General features: G+C 33.7%; 2 protein-coding genes across 3 annotated transcripts; both read left to right on the top strand.

The window, feature by feature from the left end:
• Positions 1-927: 927 nt before the first annotated feature.
• LOC114172977 lies at positions 928-9,842 on the top strand. The gene is made up of 11 exons (XM_028057152.1): positions 928-1,422; positions 2,708-3,509; positions 3,642-3,727; positions 3,847-3,941; positions 4,053-4,355; positions 4,472-4,969; positions 5,145-5,814; positions 5,924-6,154; positions 6,258-6,382; positions 7,361-7,755; positions 8,170-9,842. Exons 2-11 carry the CDS (start codon positions 2,739-2,741, stop codon positions 9,439-9,441), a joined length of 4,446 nt encoding a protein of 1,481 aa, XP_027912953.1. The 5' UTR covers positions 928-1,422; positions 2,708-2,738; the 3' UTR covers positions 9,442-9,842.
• Positions 9,843-11,517: 1,675 nt separating this feature from the next.
• LOC114172979 lies at positions 11,518-13,721 on the top strand. Of its 2 annotated transcripts, none has more exons than XM_028057157.1 (5): positions 11,518-11,646; positions 11,908-12,049; positions 12,489-12,582; positions 13,160-13,240; positions 13,319-13,721. In XM_028057157.1, exons 1-5 carry the CDS (start codon positions 11,613-11,615, stop codon positions 13,454-13,456), a joined length of 489 nt encoding a protein of 162 aa, XP_027912958.1. In that variant the 5' UTR covers positions 11,518-11,612; the 3' UTR covers positions 13,457-13,721. The 2 variants fall into 2 exon arrangements, with proteins under 2 accessions (XP_027912958.1, XP_027912957.1); XM_028057156.1 differs by having other exon boundaries at positions 11,546-11,646; positions 11,905-12,049.
• Positions 13,722-15,264: the final 1,543 nt, after the last annotated feature.

Raw genomic sequence — 15,264 nt, 5'->3', positions numbered from 1 at the left:
ATCATATTTTCTGTCACATATCACATTCATTTCCACCACTAAAAAAAAAATACCTCATCATTTTCAATCTTTTTTTTAAATTATGAAAAGTATTAATTTAATGTCTGGAATAAATATTGTATTTCCCTTATCATTAATCATGTTCAAAATTAAATATTGTCTAATAAACAAAATTCAACGGTCAATTTTGGTTCCAAAACTTCAAAACACCTAAATACAAAAAATAATTATTTATTGTTATAATTACTAAATTAGTTTCAGAAAAACAAATATATTTTTCTCACCATGACATTATATGCTTCCGAAAAGTAGTAGGGTTTATGTATTTTACTTTAGTATATTATTTTATTTTTTTAATATAAATGGAACCATTTTATAATTTCAAATTTGAAAAACTAATTTCGAATATGTAAGTTATCTTCAAAACTAAAATACACTGTACAAGAAACCAATTATATATATATATATATATATATTTTAATTTTCTAAAACTATTTTTTATAATTAAAGAGAATAATTGAAAAAGTGAAATTCATATTACTCCGAAGAATGACCGATCAAATGTGAGGCACAGAAGCGTGCTAAAGAGGCGTTAGCGCTGATCCACCTAATCCCCACGCGCACCTTACTCACGCGCTGCCATTGAGTTAACATGCCTCACTAAACTCACACGTGCGGGATGCTCACTTCATTCACCTTGACTTGTTTGTCTTCGTGGCCCCAGCTTGGTTTAAATAATAATAATAAAACCTAAATAAATAATAAATGACCGAATAAATAAATAATAAATAGCCAGCTGAAAATAAAGAGATTAACATAAATAAAGATAAAAGCAAAATAAATAAATATGGAAAATGGCCAAGAATTCTGTTTTAAGGATTTTGAATTTTGACTTAATTAATGAATCTATATGTTTTAGAAACGAAAACAGAGAGTTTGGGAATTTTTTTGAGGAAGCTACAGAGAGAGATGGCAGTTTAAGCCAGCTGGGTCAGATAGATGGATTTGGATTGTGATGAAAAAATAAAAAGCCCATTTGCAAGATTTCACTTTTATTTATATTTTTGTTCAGATCAGAGGCAGAGGCAGAGAAAGTGAGGAGAGAAGAAGAAAAAAACGGGAGGAAATTTATTATATAATTTATCTTGCAATTAATTTTATTCAGTATAAATAAATACGGAGTTTGTTCGTTGTATGAAATTCCGTGTCTCTGTGTGTGTGTGTTTCGCTGTGAAATTTGCATGCTCTTCATCTCATCTCTGAACCCTTCATTTTGAATCTCCATTTGGTGGATCGTCGTCACAGATACTCTAAACTCTCATAACCCACAATTTCCAAGACGCAGATTTCCGCGACTACAAACCTCGCCGTACCCGCCACTTCGCGCTTTCTTCTTTCTCATCGGAATTTGCCTAACGCAAGGTGAGGCTTGCGATGCAAACAAGATGGTTTCCGTCTCAATTTTTGTATGTTAGGGTTTTCTTTTAATCTTTTTATTCGAATTTATATTTACCCCCTAAAATCGGTTTTTCTCCTTTTATTTTGTTGATGGATTGATTGCAACCGTTCTCGTTTTGTTAAGATGAATTTATTGGGACAGTAGGGCACTTGTTGGTTCTTACAGGGGATTTTAGAATAATCCAGTGCGTGGTTGGGTTAGGGTTTCATTTTGTCAGTGGAATGGGTTCTGGGACTTGGGGGGAATTTGTTTTTTTTGGGGACCTCTTAGCACACTTCAATTAGCATTTGCAAAATTGTAATCTGTTAGATTCTGGGTTGAGGGAGCATCTCATGGAGTGGTACCTGCTTAGTACCTTTTATGTAAAAGTTGGGATAATGTTTGTTAGTGTGGTTTGGATGTAAATTCTGCAAGTGACATTGAGCAGTTTCCAGATTCTAGAACCTCGGTCATGGGTAATCAATCATCATAATATCCCAGGAGAACGTGGTGAGATAACAGGGTAATTGAGAGGTTTTTCCTTTTCTTCTTTTTAAGGCAATCCGGTTATTGTTTTGTCGCTCTGAAATATCTGTCACATTGAGTAACTTTATGGTCTATTAAAATGGAGGGGTGGGCAGATAAAATAGCATTCAAATCATTATGCCATGGGATAAAAATTGTATCATGTGTTAATGTATTATTGTGCAAAAATTGTAGAAGTGGGCGATTATATGCATGCATTAATGTATCATGTGTTTGCATTGTAGGTCTTGGTATAAATGTTTGGTTTACTGTTTTCTTCATTTCCTATCGTCCTAGTTGAGCAGCTGCTTATGTATGCGAAATTCTACCGAAGCAAAGCAAAACTATATTTCTGGAATTACATATGGTCTTCATTTTTCTTTCTGTTTAAAGAAGAACTCATTAATATATAAGCACGGCTATTGAGTTAATCCATGTTAAAATCTTGCAACTTTGCTCCATATCCAAGTAAATCCATGAATGGCACAATATCCACATATTAGAGAAAAAGATAACTCCAGTCTGGAACTTCAAAATATGGTTTACAAATATGATACAAGCCAAATGCAGCTTCTGTGCTTTCAATTGTGATAAATCATTCATGTTAATTCTATGGAGTAAACTTAGAGAAAATTTGTTATTATTGGAGATCTCCATAACCCTCTGCTAAAAGCAATTGTGAGAGTCTGAGTCAAAATTTTCTTCTCTCCTCTAACTTGTGTTTTGTTTTTGATTATGTATCAGCTGAATCTGGAAAAGGTTTGTCAAAAGTTCTATGACTCAGAACACTGATATGAGACTTGAATCTGGAACTTGCAATGTGTGCTCGGCTCCTTGTTCATCTTGCATGCATCTTAATCATGCTCTCATGGGGCCAAAGGCTGAAGAGTTTTCTGATGAAAACTGTCGCATAGGAGCGGCTATTGATCAGTATTCTATGGATGAGGACAATGCATATTCTCTTAGGAGCAGAGCTTGTGAAAGCTCACAACAAACTGTCAGCGAAGCAAGTAATATGCAAAGTGTTAATTCAAGTCAAGATGCTCTGTCTGAAAATGCCAAGAGTAGACAGATCATACCGAATAAGTATCAAGATTCCAAGCATTTAGAAGGTCATGATGACAACACTTCTTGTATAAGTAGAGCCAGTGATACTAATTTAGTGAATGATAGCCATCAAAGGAATGAAGAACGAGTAATAATGCATGAGGAGAAGGATTCATGTTCTCTTGTGTCAGAAAAAATTTCTGAATGCACCATTGAGAATTTTAGTTCATCATGTACCAAGGAGAGGGAACCTGTTGTTTCTGGCGAAAAATGTATTACGGTTAAGGATGGTCTTATTGAGAGTACTTCCAACATTTCACTAAAAGTATGCGCAAAGTTAGAAGCAAACACTGACGTCTGTGAAGCGAACAATGAAGATCCTAAATGTTCAGTCCAAGATGGACAGTGTGAGAAAGCTGCAGAACTGGTTAAATCGCCTGCCAAGCAGGAAACTCAATCTGAAGATGAGAGTGATGAATCAGATGTTGTGGAACATGATGTGAGTATCTTTACTTTTCTCTCTACTGAAACTAAATTTGATTTAGATGAAACTGAGAGGTGTCAAATGCAATGACATCTGTGGAGATGCTTATCCTCAAATCCATTTCTGATTGCATTGTCTGGTAAATAGGTAAAGGTGTGCGACATCTGTGGAGATGCTGGTCGGGAGGATCTGCTTGCTATATGTAGTAGGTGCAGTGATGGTGCAGAGCACACGTATGTATAAGAAAATTTCACCTTATTTTTCAGTTTCTATCTATTAATATTAATATTGTTGCAAATTTCTTTTTCTAATTATCAAACTGGATTTTACCATTATTATTTCTTTGAATCAGCTACTGTATGCGAGAAATGCTTGAGAAAGTCCCTGAAGGGGATTGGTTGTGTGAAGAATGTAAAGAAGCAGAGGAGAATGAAAATAAAAAACCGGGTAAGGGTGAAGTTGAATTTGCATGCTATTTGAGTTCATAGACGTTTGAGCATCCATATCCATATCTATGACTGTATGCTGACATTTGTGGGATTAAATTTTGTGGTTCAGATGTTGAGGACAAAAAAATTCTTGAAGTTAGTTCAACCTCACAAGTTACTGGCAAAAGACTTTCTGATAACATTGAGGTAGCTCCAGCAGCAAAAAGACAAGCTCTTGAATCAAGCACAGGATCACCAAAGACATCAAGCCCCAAGAGATTAGTTCCATTGTCCCGAGAATCTTCATTTAAGAGCTTAAATAAATCTAAAGTGAAGCCCAGTCTTCTGATACCTAGTCGAAACAACTCTGGAGGTAGTGACACAGAGATTGCTCGCTCTCCTTCCATTGGTCCCCGGGGTCAAACTTCAAAGGGTATTAATTTATTTTTCAGATGTTCTGCTTCACTGCAATTTTCTGTGTGTAATTATTTTGTCTTAAATATGCCAGAGTTTCATTTATTCTGAGCACAAATTGTTTCTCATGAATAGGTATGTTAATGAAATCCAATTCATTCAGCAATGTAAATTCCAAGCCAAGAGTAAAACTTGTTGATGAAGTTGTTCCCTCCAAGCCGAAAGGGGTTAATGAACATGCTTCAAAGAACATGGAGATGCCTGCTCGGATGACTGGAAAATCAACATTATTCAAATCTCCAAGTTTGGGGAGAACAAATGCAACTGAATCAAAAGTTAAAATGCTTTCACCCAAGTCTGCAGCTGTGCAGGATTTGAAAGGATCTAGGCATTTAAAAGAATCAGGTGCAATTGACAGGAAATTTCCATCTAGGATTGATCGGCCGGTGGTTAGTTCTGTTGTATCCACTCCTAAGGGTGATCAAAGGCTCACACCTCGTGCTGAATCAAGTAAACCTTCAACAATGAACAACAATCGAGAGTTAAAGGTTAATCAGGATGGAAAAGCAAGTGCATTATCAAGGTCAGTGAGTAATATAAACCGGAAAAGTTTGGAGCCTCAAGTTATTTCAGGTGTGATCTCTATACTTGCTATTGTATTTTCTTTCTTTTTGGTGGGGCTGAAGAGGTTAATTTGCTGCTCTTGATAGTTTGGTTTCATTTTCAGGTGTGGCATCCTTCTTTCAGATCTAGGTTTTGTGGTATCTTATAATATTATTTCTAATTTCATTTTCTTTGAAATTTACAGAGAGAACATCAATCCGTGTTGATGAAGCTCAACAGGATGTGCTGCCTCGAGCACGAGAGACAACTAATCAGATTGAGAAAAGCAGAGATAGTTCTAGTGATCGCATAAGGCCAACGGTTCATACTTCAAAAAGCCTATTCTGTCAAAGATGTAAGGAATTTGGCCATGCTATGGAAGGTTGCAGTGTTGGTACTACACAAGAATCTGGTGCTGAAATATCTGCAACTACGTCAAGTAGTTCAAAAGATGAGATGCTTAAAGGCAATATATTGAAAGCTGCTATTCAGGCTGCTTTATTGAGAAGGCCTGAAATTTACAAAAAGAAAGAAGTATCTAACCAAACTGATGAGGTTTCTACCTCAGGCACAGATTTGAATTGTGAAGTGACTTCAAATGACCCAGTGTTGATTTCCAGCACACTGAAGAATGGTATATCTACTGAAGAAACCCCTGACCAACAGGAAATCCTTGAGAATTCTACCTCAGATTCTTCCAAATGTTCTTCTGCCAATGATTTTAAGCTACTCAAGTCTTGTCAACCAGGAAAGTCTGGTTCCATTTGTCTTGCAGCCGGAAAACCTGTAGTGAAAGACATGTCTGATAAAGCCGTGACATTGTCGATTGTTCCTTCAAAGATGTTGGCCTTTCCTGAATACGAATACATATGGCAGTATGGAGCATCTTATGATGAACTAGCTTGTCTCTTGTTCTGGATTGCTCTTAGTGTTTATTAATTGTCTTGTTCCGCAATATACATAAGCTTTGTTTTTTGCTTGCAGGGGTGCCTTTGAAGTGCATAGAAATGGAAAGCCTCCTGATTTATATACTGGACTTCAGGCGCATTTATCTTCTTGTGCTTCTCCTAAGGTTCTTGGAGCAGTGAACAAATTTCTACCTAAAGTTTCTTTCAATGAAGCTTCTCGCTTGAGCATGTGGCCTTCACAATTTGATCATGGTGGTGTTAGTGAAGACAATATAGCTCTATACTTCTTTGCCAGTGATGTTGAAAGGTATGTATATGGATAATATTCTTATATTGACTGTAGACCATGAAGTGCAAATATATATTGCTTTTCTTGTAATAATTGACTTTTTAATGATATTCTGACACAGTTATGAGAGACACTACAAAGGTCTTTTGGATCGCATGATTAGAAATGATTTAGCACTTAAGGGAAACTTTGAGGATGTTGAACTGCTGATATTCCCTTCCAATCAGCTTCCTGAAAATTCACAGCGTAAGGAATTATTCCATACATTTTGTCAAACAATCTAACATCCTAAGCAATCTGTGAAAGTTTACTTGCATGGTTGGGCTTTTTTTGGAAATTTATGCTTTGATTAATGTTCATGGACTCCTTGGTGTAAGATGATTTGAGAAATCTGTATGAAGAATAGCATTCCTTTGTCTATAGTGCACCTTATGTTTATTTTTTGGCAAATGGTTATGTTGAGAATAAAGAAAATAGGGATTGAGATTAATCTCCCTTGTGTATAAACCACACATAGGGTAATCTATTTATAATAGAGAGAAGTACAAGTAAAAAGAGTAACTGAAAATAAAAAGATTAAATAGAAGATATTGTTTGATATTGTGGTTATCAATATCTAACAATATCTTAATAATATCAAACAATATCTAACAGGTTATGTGTCATATGCCTGACTGATGATCTCATTTATTTTGAGTCAGGATTCTATATTACTTTTTATATGATGTCAAAATTATGAATAGGACTAGTATATATGGAATGTATTAAGGTTGCAAAAAATATGAATGTTCTATATTGTATTTTGATAAAGTAAAAAACAATAATTTGATATGCATTAGGCGTTAGTGTCTCACTAAAGCTAAATTTCAGTCAATCTTTGGTTTCCTCTTTTGCAAACGACAGTGGTTAAAAGTGTTGTGGTTCTTCCAATGTCTTTATCAGTTGGGGGGGAATCAAATCCTTTACAATGAAGTGGTTATGAATTCGATACTACTTGTCCTTCTTAAAAAGAATTGAACATTAGCTCACGATAGGTGTGCTAAGGAGGCATGTTAGATATAAAACCATTAACTTTTGGTGGAGAGTAGTTTGTCCTTGACAAATGGGCATGTTTGGCTTGCAGTTTAGATGACTGATTATGTGACTGTTTTAAAAAGAAAAGAATTGTTTAAATTCAGACACATATTTGGAATGCTAATGATCCTTTTTTTTTTTTTTTGACAGGCTGGAATATGTTGTTTTTCTTATGGGGCATATTTAGGGGAAGGAAGATGAATCATTCAGATTCTACAAAAAAGATTTGTATTCCCAGTTTGAATGTAATGCCAGTTGAAGAGAAATCTTCAACTGTTGTTTTGACGGTGTCTGAGACACATTGTTTGGCAAAGTGCAAGGATGAAGAAACAATTGATCGGCATAGTTCATGCAATGCACTTATTCCCTCCACATCCACAGACCAACATCCGACTACGGGATGTAGGAATATTGATGTCAATGACCAGACACATATGGATTTACAAGTAAATACAGAGAAACTAGATGGTAGGATTGAATCAAAATGGGTTCCAACTAGCACGACTCTGTTGTGTCAAGAGAAGATCTCCACTGATTCGTCCCTGGTAATGCTTTTATCCTTAAATACATATATCTGATAGACCGAAAGGTTTGTTTTAAAATTGATAAAATCCTACTTGAATGCATGTGTGACGTTAACATTAAAAATATTTCTTTGTGTGTATGTCAGGAGGAAATCCCGTTATATGTCCCACATCTTGTTGCTTTTATGCTATGATATGAATTATAATTACCCTGATATCACCATTTAGAAAATCATTTTGTGAGTATTAGTTGAAAGAAGCTCTCGCTTAATGCATAATTCCCCCGTTGTTTGTCTATAATCCTTTTGCTTATAAGCTATGCTGTGAATGCAACTACCTTGAGATCACTATTTAAAAAACCATTTTGTGAAGAGTTGTTGTTATTATTGATGCCAATATTCTCAGTTTGTTGAAAGGCGTTCTTGCTTTATGCAGAAAGCTAGTGTGCCTGAACAGGGACCATGCAAAGAGTCAAAACCTCCGGAAGCCATGGGAAAAAGTGCAAGCAGCAATGTGATGGAAACAAAAATTGATTCTGATATTTCTGTCAAAGAGGAGAAAACGTTGTCTGTGATTCCTTCTGAAAAAGGTGCTAGAAACAATATTACTAAGGATAAAATTTCAGAGAAAATAAACAGTGAGGAAGACCAGCAAAGGCCCAAGGAGAAACAAAAAGAGTATCGTCACTACAGTATTGATTTGGAGGCAACTATTGATAATGAAGAAACAGGTGATGCAAGCGATTTGAGTAAGGAGAAAAACTCAATAACAATTATTGGTAGTGAAGATCAGGAAGGGCCTATGTGGAAACAGAAAGATGATCGTTATATTGACTTAGAGGTAGCACTTGAAGAAGAAGAAACAGTTCTCGTAAGCAATATAGGAGGGGATAAAATCTTAGAAAAAATGGATGTTGAGGAAGATTGGCGGTGGCCTAAGAGGAAACGGAAAGATGGTCACTATATCGACTTGGAGGCAACTTTTCAGGGAGACCCAAGTGCAGAAGGGATAAACTGTCAGCTACCTAATGATAAAGTTAAACATATAGATCTTTCTGATACAATTATGCAGGGTTCTGCTGTGAGTTGCCAGAAAATGCCTTGGAGTCAGGGAAATGTCAAGTTAGAAGACACAGAAAGTTCCGGCAAGAAGCTTAAGACTGGTTTCGGTGGGATCTATGGTTCTGGAGGTAGAGACTCTTTTAATGACAGTTTTGCATCTCTTGGAAATGATCTTGGTTCCTGTTCTTCAGTTGAGGACAAAGGATGTGAGGAAGCTTGTGATGAGAAAATTATCCGGGAGGACTTGGGAACGATGGAAAGAACCTTCTTTCCAGTGGGCACACACAATATTAGCAACTCACTGTCTGTGCTGAATAGCTTGTCAACCAAAGGGGTTGGTGAATACGATAAAGGATTTCAGGATGTGATTCCTAATCTAGAGCTTGCCTTAGGGGGCAAAACGAAAGCACCGCCGCCGGCACCAGCTGCGCCCAAGGGTATGCTGCCTTTCTTAATCGGGCCAGTAGACAGGCAAAATAACCGCCCAGATCGCTTAGGAGATGTGCAGGAGGATGATGGTGTTGCTGCATCTCTTTCCCTCTCTCTGTCCTTTCCATCTCCAAACAAGGAACACAAAAAACCTGCAGAGCTTTTACCCGACGGCCAGCGTATGGACAACTCGTTTTTCCTTTTTGGGAGAAAATAATCTGCTGCTGGCTCATATATATAATATATATATTTTGGAATCATGTAAATTATCTTATCTTGTTCCGGATGGCCCAGCCTGTATGATAGATAGATATATATAATCTTCCAGCCCCTCCCCTCCCTACACAAGAAGGAGCCATTGTCCACAACAAGAGTCAATAATTTTTCTTTTCTCTTTTTAATCTCCTATGTCACATACATGTTTTTATGTTAGCCTTTTTTGTTTTCAGAATGCATAGTTAACGGCTGTTTGTATATATAGAGAGAATTGAAGCCGGCATAATTTCAGATGTGTTACTAGGAACTTGCGGATGACTATTTTTATGGCAGGGTTTCCTCTGTTCCTGGCTCCATGCTGTCTTTTTTTCATCCTGATATATATATTTATACACTCGGTAAGCTCTGAATTTTTGAATAAGTTCTAGTTCAAATTCAACTCTTGTTGCAGAAATTGAAGTTCATGATTTCGGCGTATGATTGTTCCCCTCGATTTTAAGGGCAAAGTTCAGTGGCAGTGTTGTGACGCTGCTTTGTTTTCTTGCAATGTGATTTAGGGTAAACAACCATTGCAACTAATTGATTATTTTACGCCCCTTAACTATTAACAATGATTTAATGTACCTGCCTCCTTCTTTCATATTAGCTTGGAGAAACAGATATGTGATCACTTCAAATAAATTTTGCATATGGACTAAAGGTAAATTCATTTTGATGCTAAATAATTATGAATTTTCTCATGATAGTTAATATATCAATAAACAATATTAGAATGTACACTAATTTTGCTTCCAGAACAAACTCAACACAGTGAAAGTTCTCTCCTCAAAAGAAGGGATAACTTAAAGTTTAAGTAAATAATCACATTTTTCTTAATAGAATTCCACCCATTTAAGAGAGACTTAATTCCAACTAATTCCTTTAAACTAATATCCCAATTTTTAAAGAACAAAACTCAAAATATTACAGTCTTGATCTCCTTTTGTGGAAACTTTATTTTTTCTAAGAGAATATTTTAAAATATAAAAATTATGAAGTGTCATGCTAACCATGGTGACATTTTCATGAAATTAAACGAAAGTCCACGGATGAGTAGACTAACGTATTTCATTAGAATAATATAATAATATTACATAATTTTTTACGGACAAAACTAAATTAAGTGGTTTTTTGGGATAAAATTATATCTTCATGCTAAAAAAGTGTTTCCTCCCCACTTTTAAAAGTAAAACATAACCCAAAAAACCAATTTGTTCTGTACCTGTAACAGCTGGGAGATGAAATTATGGATTTTGAATTGTCTTTACCTAATATTCACCTTCTTTTTTAGTTGTAAAGTGGGTTGCAGTGACATCATAATATATTCATGATCCTTCTGAAACTGAAATTGATCATCTATTTGTGTAGATTTAAGATTTCAAAAGTTAAATCAAACCCACATAAATGAGCAATACAGTTATAAGACCTTAACTTTTATATGGTCTTTCACCGTAAAATAGAATCAAGTCAATAATGTTCTATGGAACAACTTTGAAAAGTTGAATTAAATAAGACAGTATTTATTTAATATTTTTTATATTTTGAAAAGTATTAATGTTTCATTATTGATTCCGATGATTTTGATATAAAAAAAAATTACAAAAAACAACTTTCAATAATAAAATATTTGTTTCGTTTAAAATAAGTTTGTATTTATTTCTTTGATAATACTATTAAAACTAAATATATATTTATAATCGTGTACGACAAACGGTATATTTTTTCACAAACCTCTCTTATATTTTATGAACAAAATGTTAGGTGAAAAATTAAATGTATTTAATATTCTTTTCCTATTCATATATCTGATATTTTCGAATGTTGAAAATTTTCTAAAATATGACTAAAAACACAATTATATATATTTACTGAAAATAATAGTAAATATGTAAAATGACAAATTGATCTTATCGGTTGAAGACTAAAATTGAAATATTAGTAGTAGATGTTAAACGAAAATCTATTTAGAAAATGATAGAAATATTTATTTGAATTACGAAAATGCAGATATAAACAAAAATAAAAATTGTGGTGATGAACAGTTATTATTTTATAGAGAAAAACCATAAATAAAACTATCTTCAGACATCTCTGACTCTCTCGTCACACACACTGGTTCACTTCCTTTCTCTCATGGCAACTTCTTTCGCACCGTTTTCCATTTCAGGTGAATGGATTTCTCTGTCTTCGTAATAATCCTTTGGTTCCTAATGCTGCATCAGAAGATTTGTCCATTTTATGATTGTTTTTCAGTCCTCAGTACTTTGATTTTTAGGGTTTTTCTCGCATATGGTTTTGTTAATTTGCATTTTTTTTCTTTTCATGATTCCCATTAGCGATTTAACAATATCTGTAGAATTAGGAGTGTTGTTTTCTTGTTGAGTTGAAGTTTGGAATAAATCTTGGTGTTCTTGTATTTTGGGAGTAGGAGGATCTCATGTGAAGTCAGGTGAGCTGTTGTTAACAAGGCCTTACTCATGTGGATTTGGACCTAAGATCAATGTTCAAAGAAGATCAAACCTTTTGATCAAGAAGAACAACCGCTCTTCATCAATTTCTGCTGAATACCGGTATGCCATTTTCACCTTGTTTTGTATCTGGACTTCAGCAAAGAAATTCAGGGTTATTGTGTTTTAAAATAAAACAAACCATCTTAACATAACCCTTGCCAGCCTCGTATTGGACCAGTTATGGCTTTGTCTTTACATTTACATCTGACGTCTATATAATCTTGGGAATATTTTTGTGAATCTTTAAATATAGTTTCAGGGATGTCTGTTTTTATTCTTGGTATGTGCACTAGTCGATGCTTTCCATGTATTGGAAGAAGAAGTGGCAATCACTAGCCACTTTGATGCTAATTTTTATCTCATTATTCTTGAGATTATATTGTCTTTTAAATTCTGGGTTCTTGGAGAAATTGTTGGAATTTTGTCGTTATTAGTTGGTTGTTTTGGAAGGTTATGCAAACATCTATTGTTCTTTCTATTTGCTGTCTCCCTTGTATAGTGATAATGGAGGAGGTGGAGGTGGGGATTTTCTTGCTGGCTTTCTTCTGGGTGGTGCAGTATTTGGAACTGTAGCTTATATCTTTGCTCCCCAGGTGATTCCTTTATACTTTAATTTTAAATTTCTTTATGACTACAAAATGTAACTGGAGACAATGGTGATGAACAAACTTGATTATACAATTAAAAAAGGGATTCATTAACTGTGGTAGATAACTGCTTTCGTAAAAAGAAGCGTTTTTATTTCTTCACTCTACAAGGAAATGAAGTCATTACTGGACTAACTCAATAATGGACTCGTCATTGTGAACTATATCATTGTTGTTTCATTTCTAAGTGTAACATTTCTTTCATGCTCCAATGGATAATTTTCTTTTCTAAGGAAAGAAAAAGAACTAGTGAATTTTCTCTTGTATATGCTATATTGCTTATGATATCAAAGTGCTGTGATAAACTGTAGTCATGAATGTTGTTTCTATTGACAAATTTGGAAAATGTCTATATAGTGTCACTAACCTCCCATCTTCGGCAAAGTATTGTTTTTTTGGAGTTGAATTGCTTAAAAGTTTTGGCAAAAACCATTTGCATTATTCCTCTTATTGTTGTACTCTTGTTACTTCCATTACTATTTACACTCATGTCATTCATGTTGCCGTTTTGATCGCTCCTCAGATTAGAAGATCTCTGCTGAATGAAGATGAGTATGGGTTTCGCAAGGCGAAAAGACCAATATATTACGATGAAGGGTTAGAGGTAATTATGCTTCGTTTTCTAGATTCAACTTTGTTATTGGAATATGCTTGATCTTCTTACTGTTATTTTTGAAAGCAGAGGACTAAGCAGACCTTAAACGAGAAGATAAGCCAGCTAAATTCTGCCATTGATAATGTATCTTCCCGTTTGAGAGGTGGCAATAACGTGCCTGCTTCAAAGATAGAAAGTGATCCTGAAGTGGAAGCAACTATGTGAAAATTCGTGAACTATGACGAATTGAAGTTCGATGTTGTTTTCACGGATTGGAGGATAAAACTCTTGTTGCTGAACCGATATAGTTTTTCTTTATGCTGAACTAATATAGGTAAAGCTGTCAATTTTAAACTTTTGCACCCCTTTGGTAATGGATCATTTTTGTTTCTGTGCATGATGCTGTTTGGATTGTGGGGGCATTCTGCAATCATACTTGGTGTTTATTGTTTGTTATTTTGATAAATACCAAATACAATGAACAAATTCAGAAACCAACCAAACTCAAAATAATAAAGTAACTTAACAAACAACAAAAAAATGTTGCTGTTCAACACATAATGAAATGCTTTCATGTTTTACAAAACTTAAATGATACGTGACTATTTTAATAATTAGCGGTTGAATTAAAAGCACCCATTGTTTTGGCAAGAATATTGAAGGCATATTGCAGTTTTTTATGCTTGAGCATCATTATGTTCTTTATTTACTATGCAAAGCAAAGGGCATTGTATTAGCACAACGTAATCAGCAATATACGCATCTTACACTAATCTTAGATTGAATATTCTGATTCGAGCTTCACTGTCCAATCTAAATCAGTTTTGACTCAGAAAAACATTTCATTATTTTTTTTTTAAGTAATTAGTGGGCACTGATTCTATATTTTTTCAAAATTTCAACTAGTTTGTGTTTTAAGTTTTTTATACACTCTTATTATTGGGCTCGCAAACCATTTTAGTGTTTGCAAGATAGTTAACCATGTAAAAAATGTGATCTTAATATTGAGTTATTTGAGATAGATAACTTAATATTAGTAAATAAAATAATCTTAAGTTATAACTAAATAACATTTTTTAATCATTAATTTTAATTTAAATCAGCAGTGACTTCAAACAACTTTTTATCAAATTTTAACTATAATCGTGTTTTAAAAAAGTAAAATTCTAATCTGATTTAAAAAAATTAATAAATAAAATAATCCTAACTCATAACTAAATAATATTTTCTTAATCATAAACTTTTATTTAAATCAAAAGTAACTTAAAAAAAACAATTCATCAAATTTGAACTATAATCATATTTAAAAAAAAAGGAAATTCTAATCTGTTTCAAGAAAAAAAATAGTAAATAAAATAATTTTAACTTATTACTAAATAATATTTTCTTAATCATTAACTTTAATTTAAATCAGCATCAACTTCAAAAAAGTTTTCATCAAACCTGAACTATAATCATGTTTTAGATAAATAAATTCTAATATGTTTTAAAAAAGAAATTAAAAAGAAAGGAGAAATTTTTGTATCACTATAAATCCTCTGCAAGTTAATTTTTTTTTGGCTTAAACAATTTCTTTTAGTTCTTTTGTTTTCTTGAATAGTTTTTGTTTGTTTTTTTTTTAATGTTAGATATTATTTAGTAATTATTTATGCAGATTTGCTCATTTCTATGCAGTTCTGTTCATCCTTTAAAGATATGATCAGAGTTAATTGCAGAATTGCTGATTTTGAATTGTGTGCCATAATTGATCTGTTGGACATCCATTTGTATGGATTGTTGATCCTCAATCAAAATTAATAAGTTCCATCTTATCACGTATTTTTGTGATTAATAACTTTTTTATGAGTCTCATTTGAAAAAAAAAAATATAATAATAAATGCTGACTAATCTTTTCATTGTCCCCACACATGTCCACATCTGAACCTCAATCTTTATTTTCAATTTCACAAGGAAGGATATTTAAATTAAATCTTCATGATGATGAAACTTTATATATTATTAATATTAAATAATACGAATATTTTAAAATTTT

Source organism: Vigna unguiculata, chromosome 2 (assembly GCF_004118075.2).
Source record: "Vigna unguiculata cultivar IT97K-499-35 chromosome 2, ASM411807v1, whole genome shotgun sequence".
NCBI classification, from domain to species: domain Eukaryota; kingdom Viridiplantae; phylum Streptophyta; class Magnoliopsida; order Fabales; family Fabaceae; genus Vigna; species Vigna unguiculata.
The sequence above is the reverse complement of the archived record's forward strand: the minus strand, read 5'-3'. Positions and strand labels throughout refer to the sequence as shown.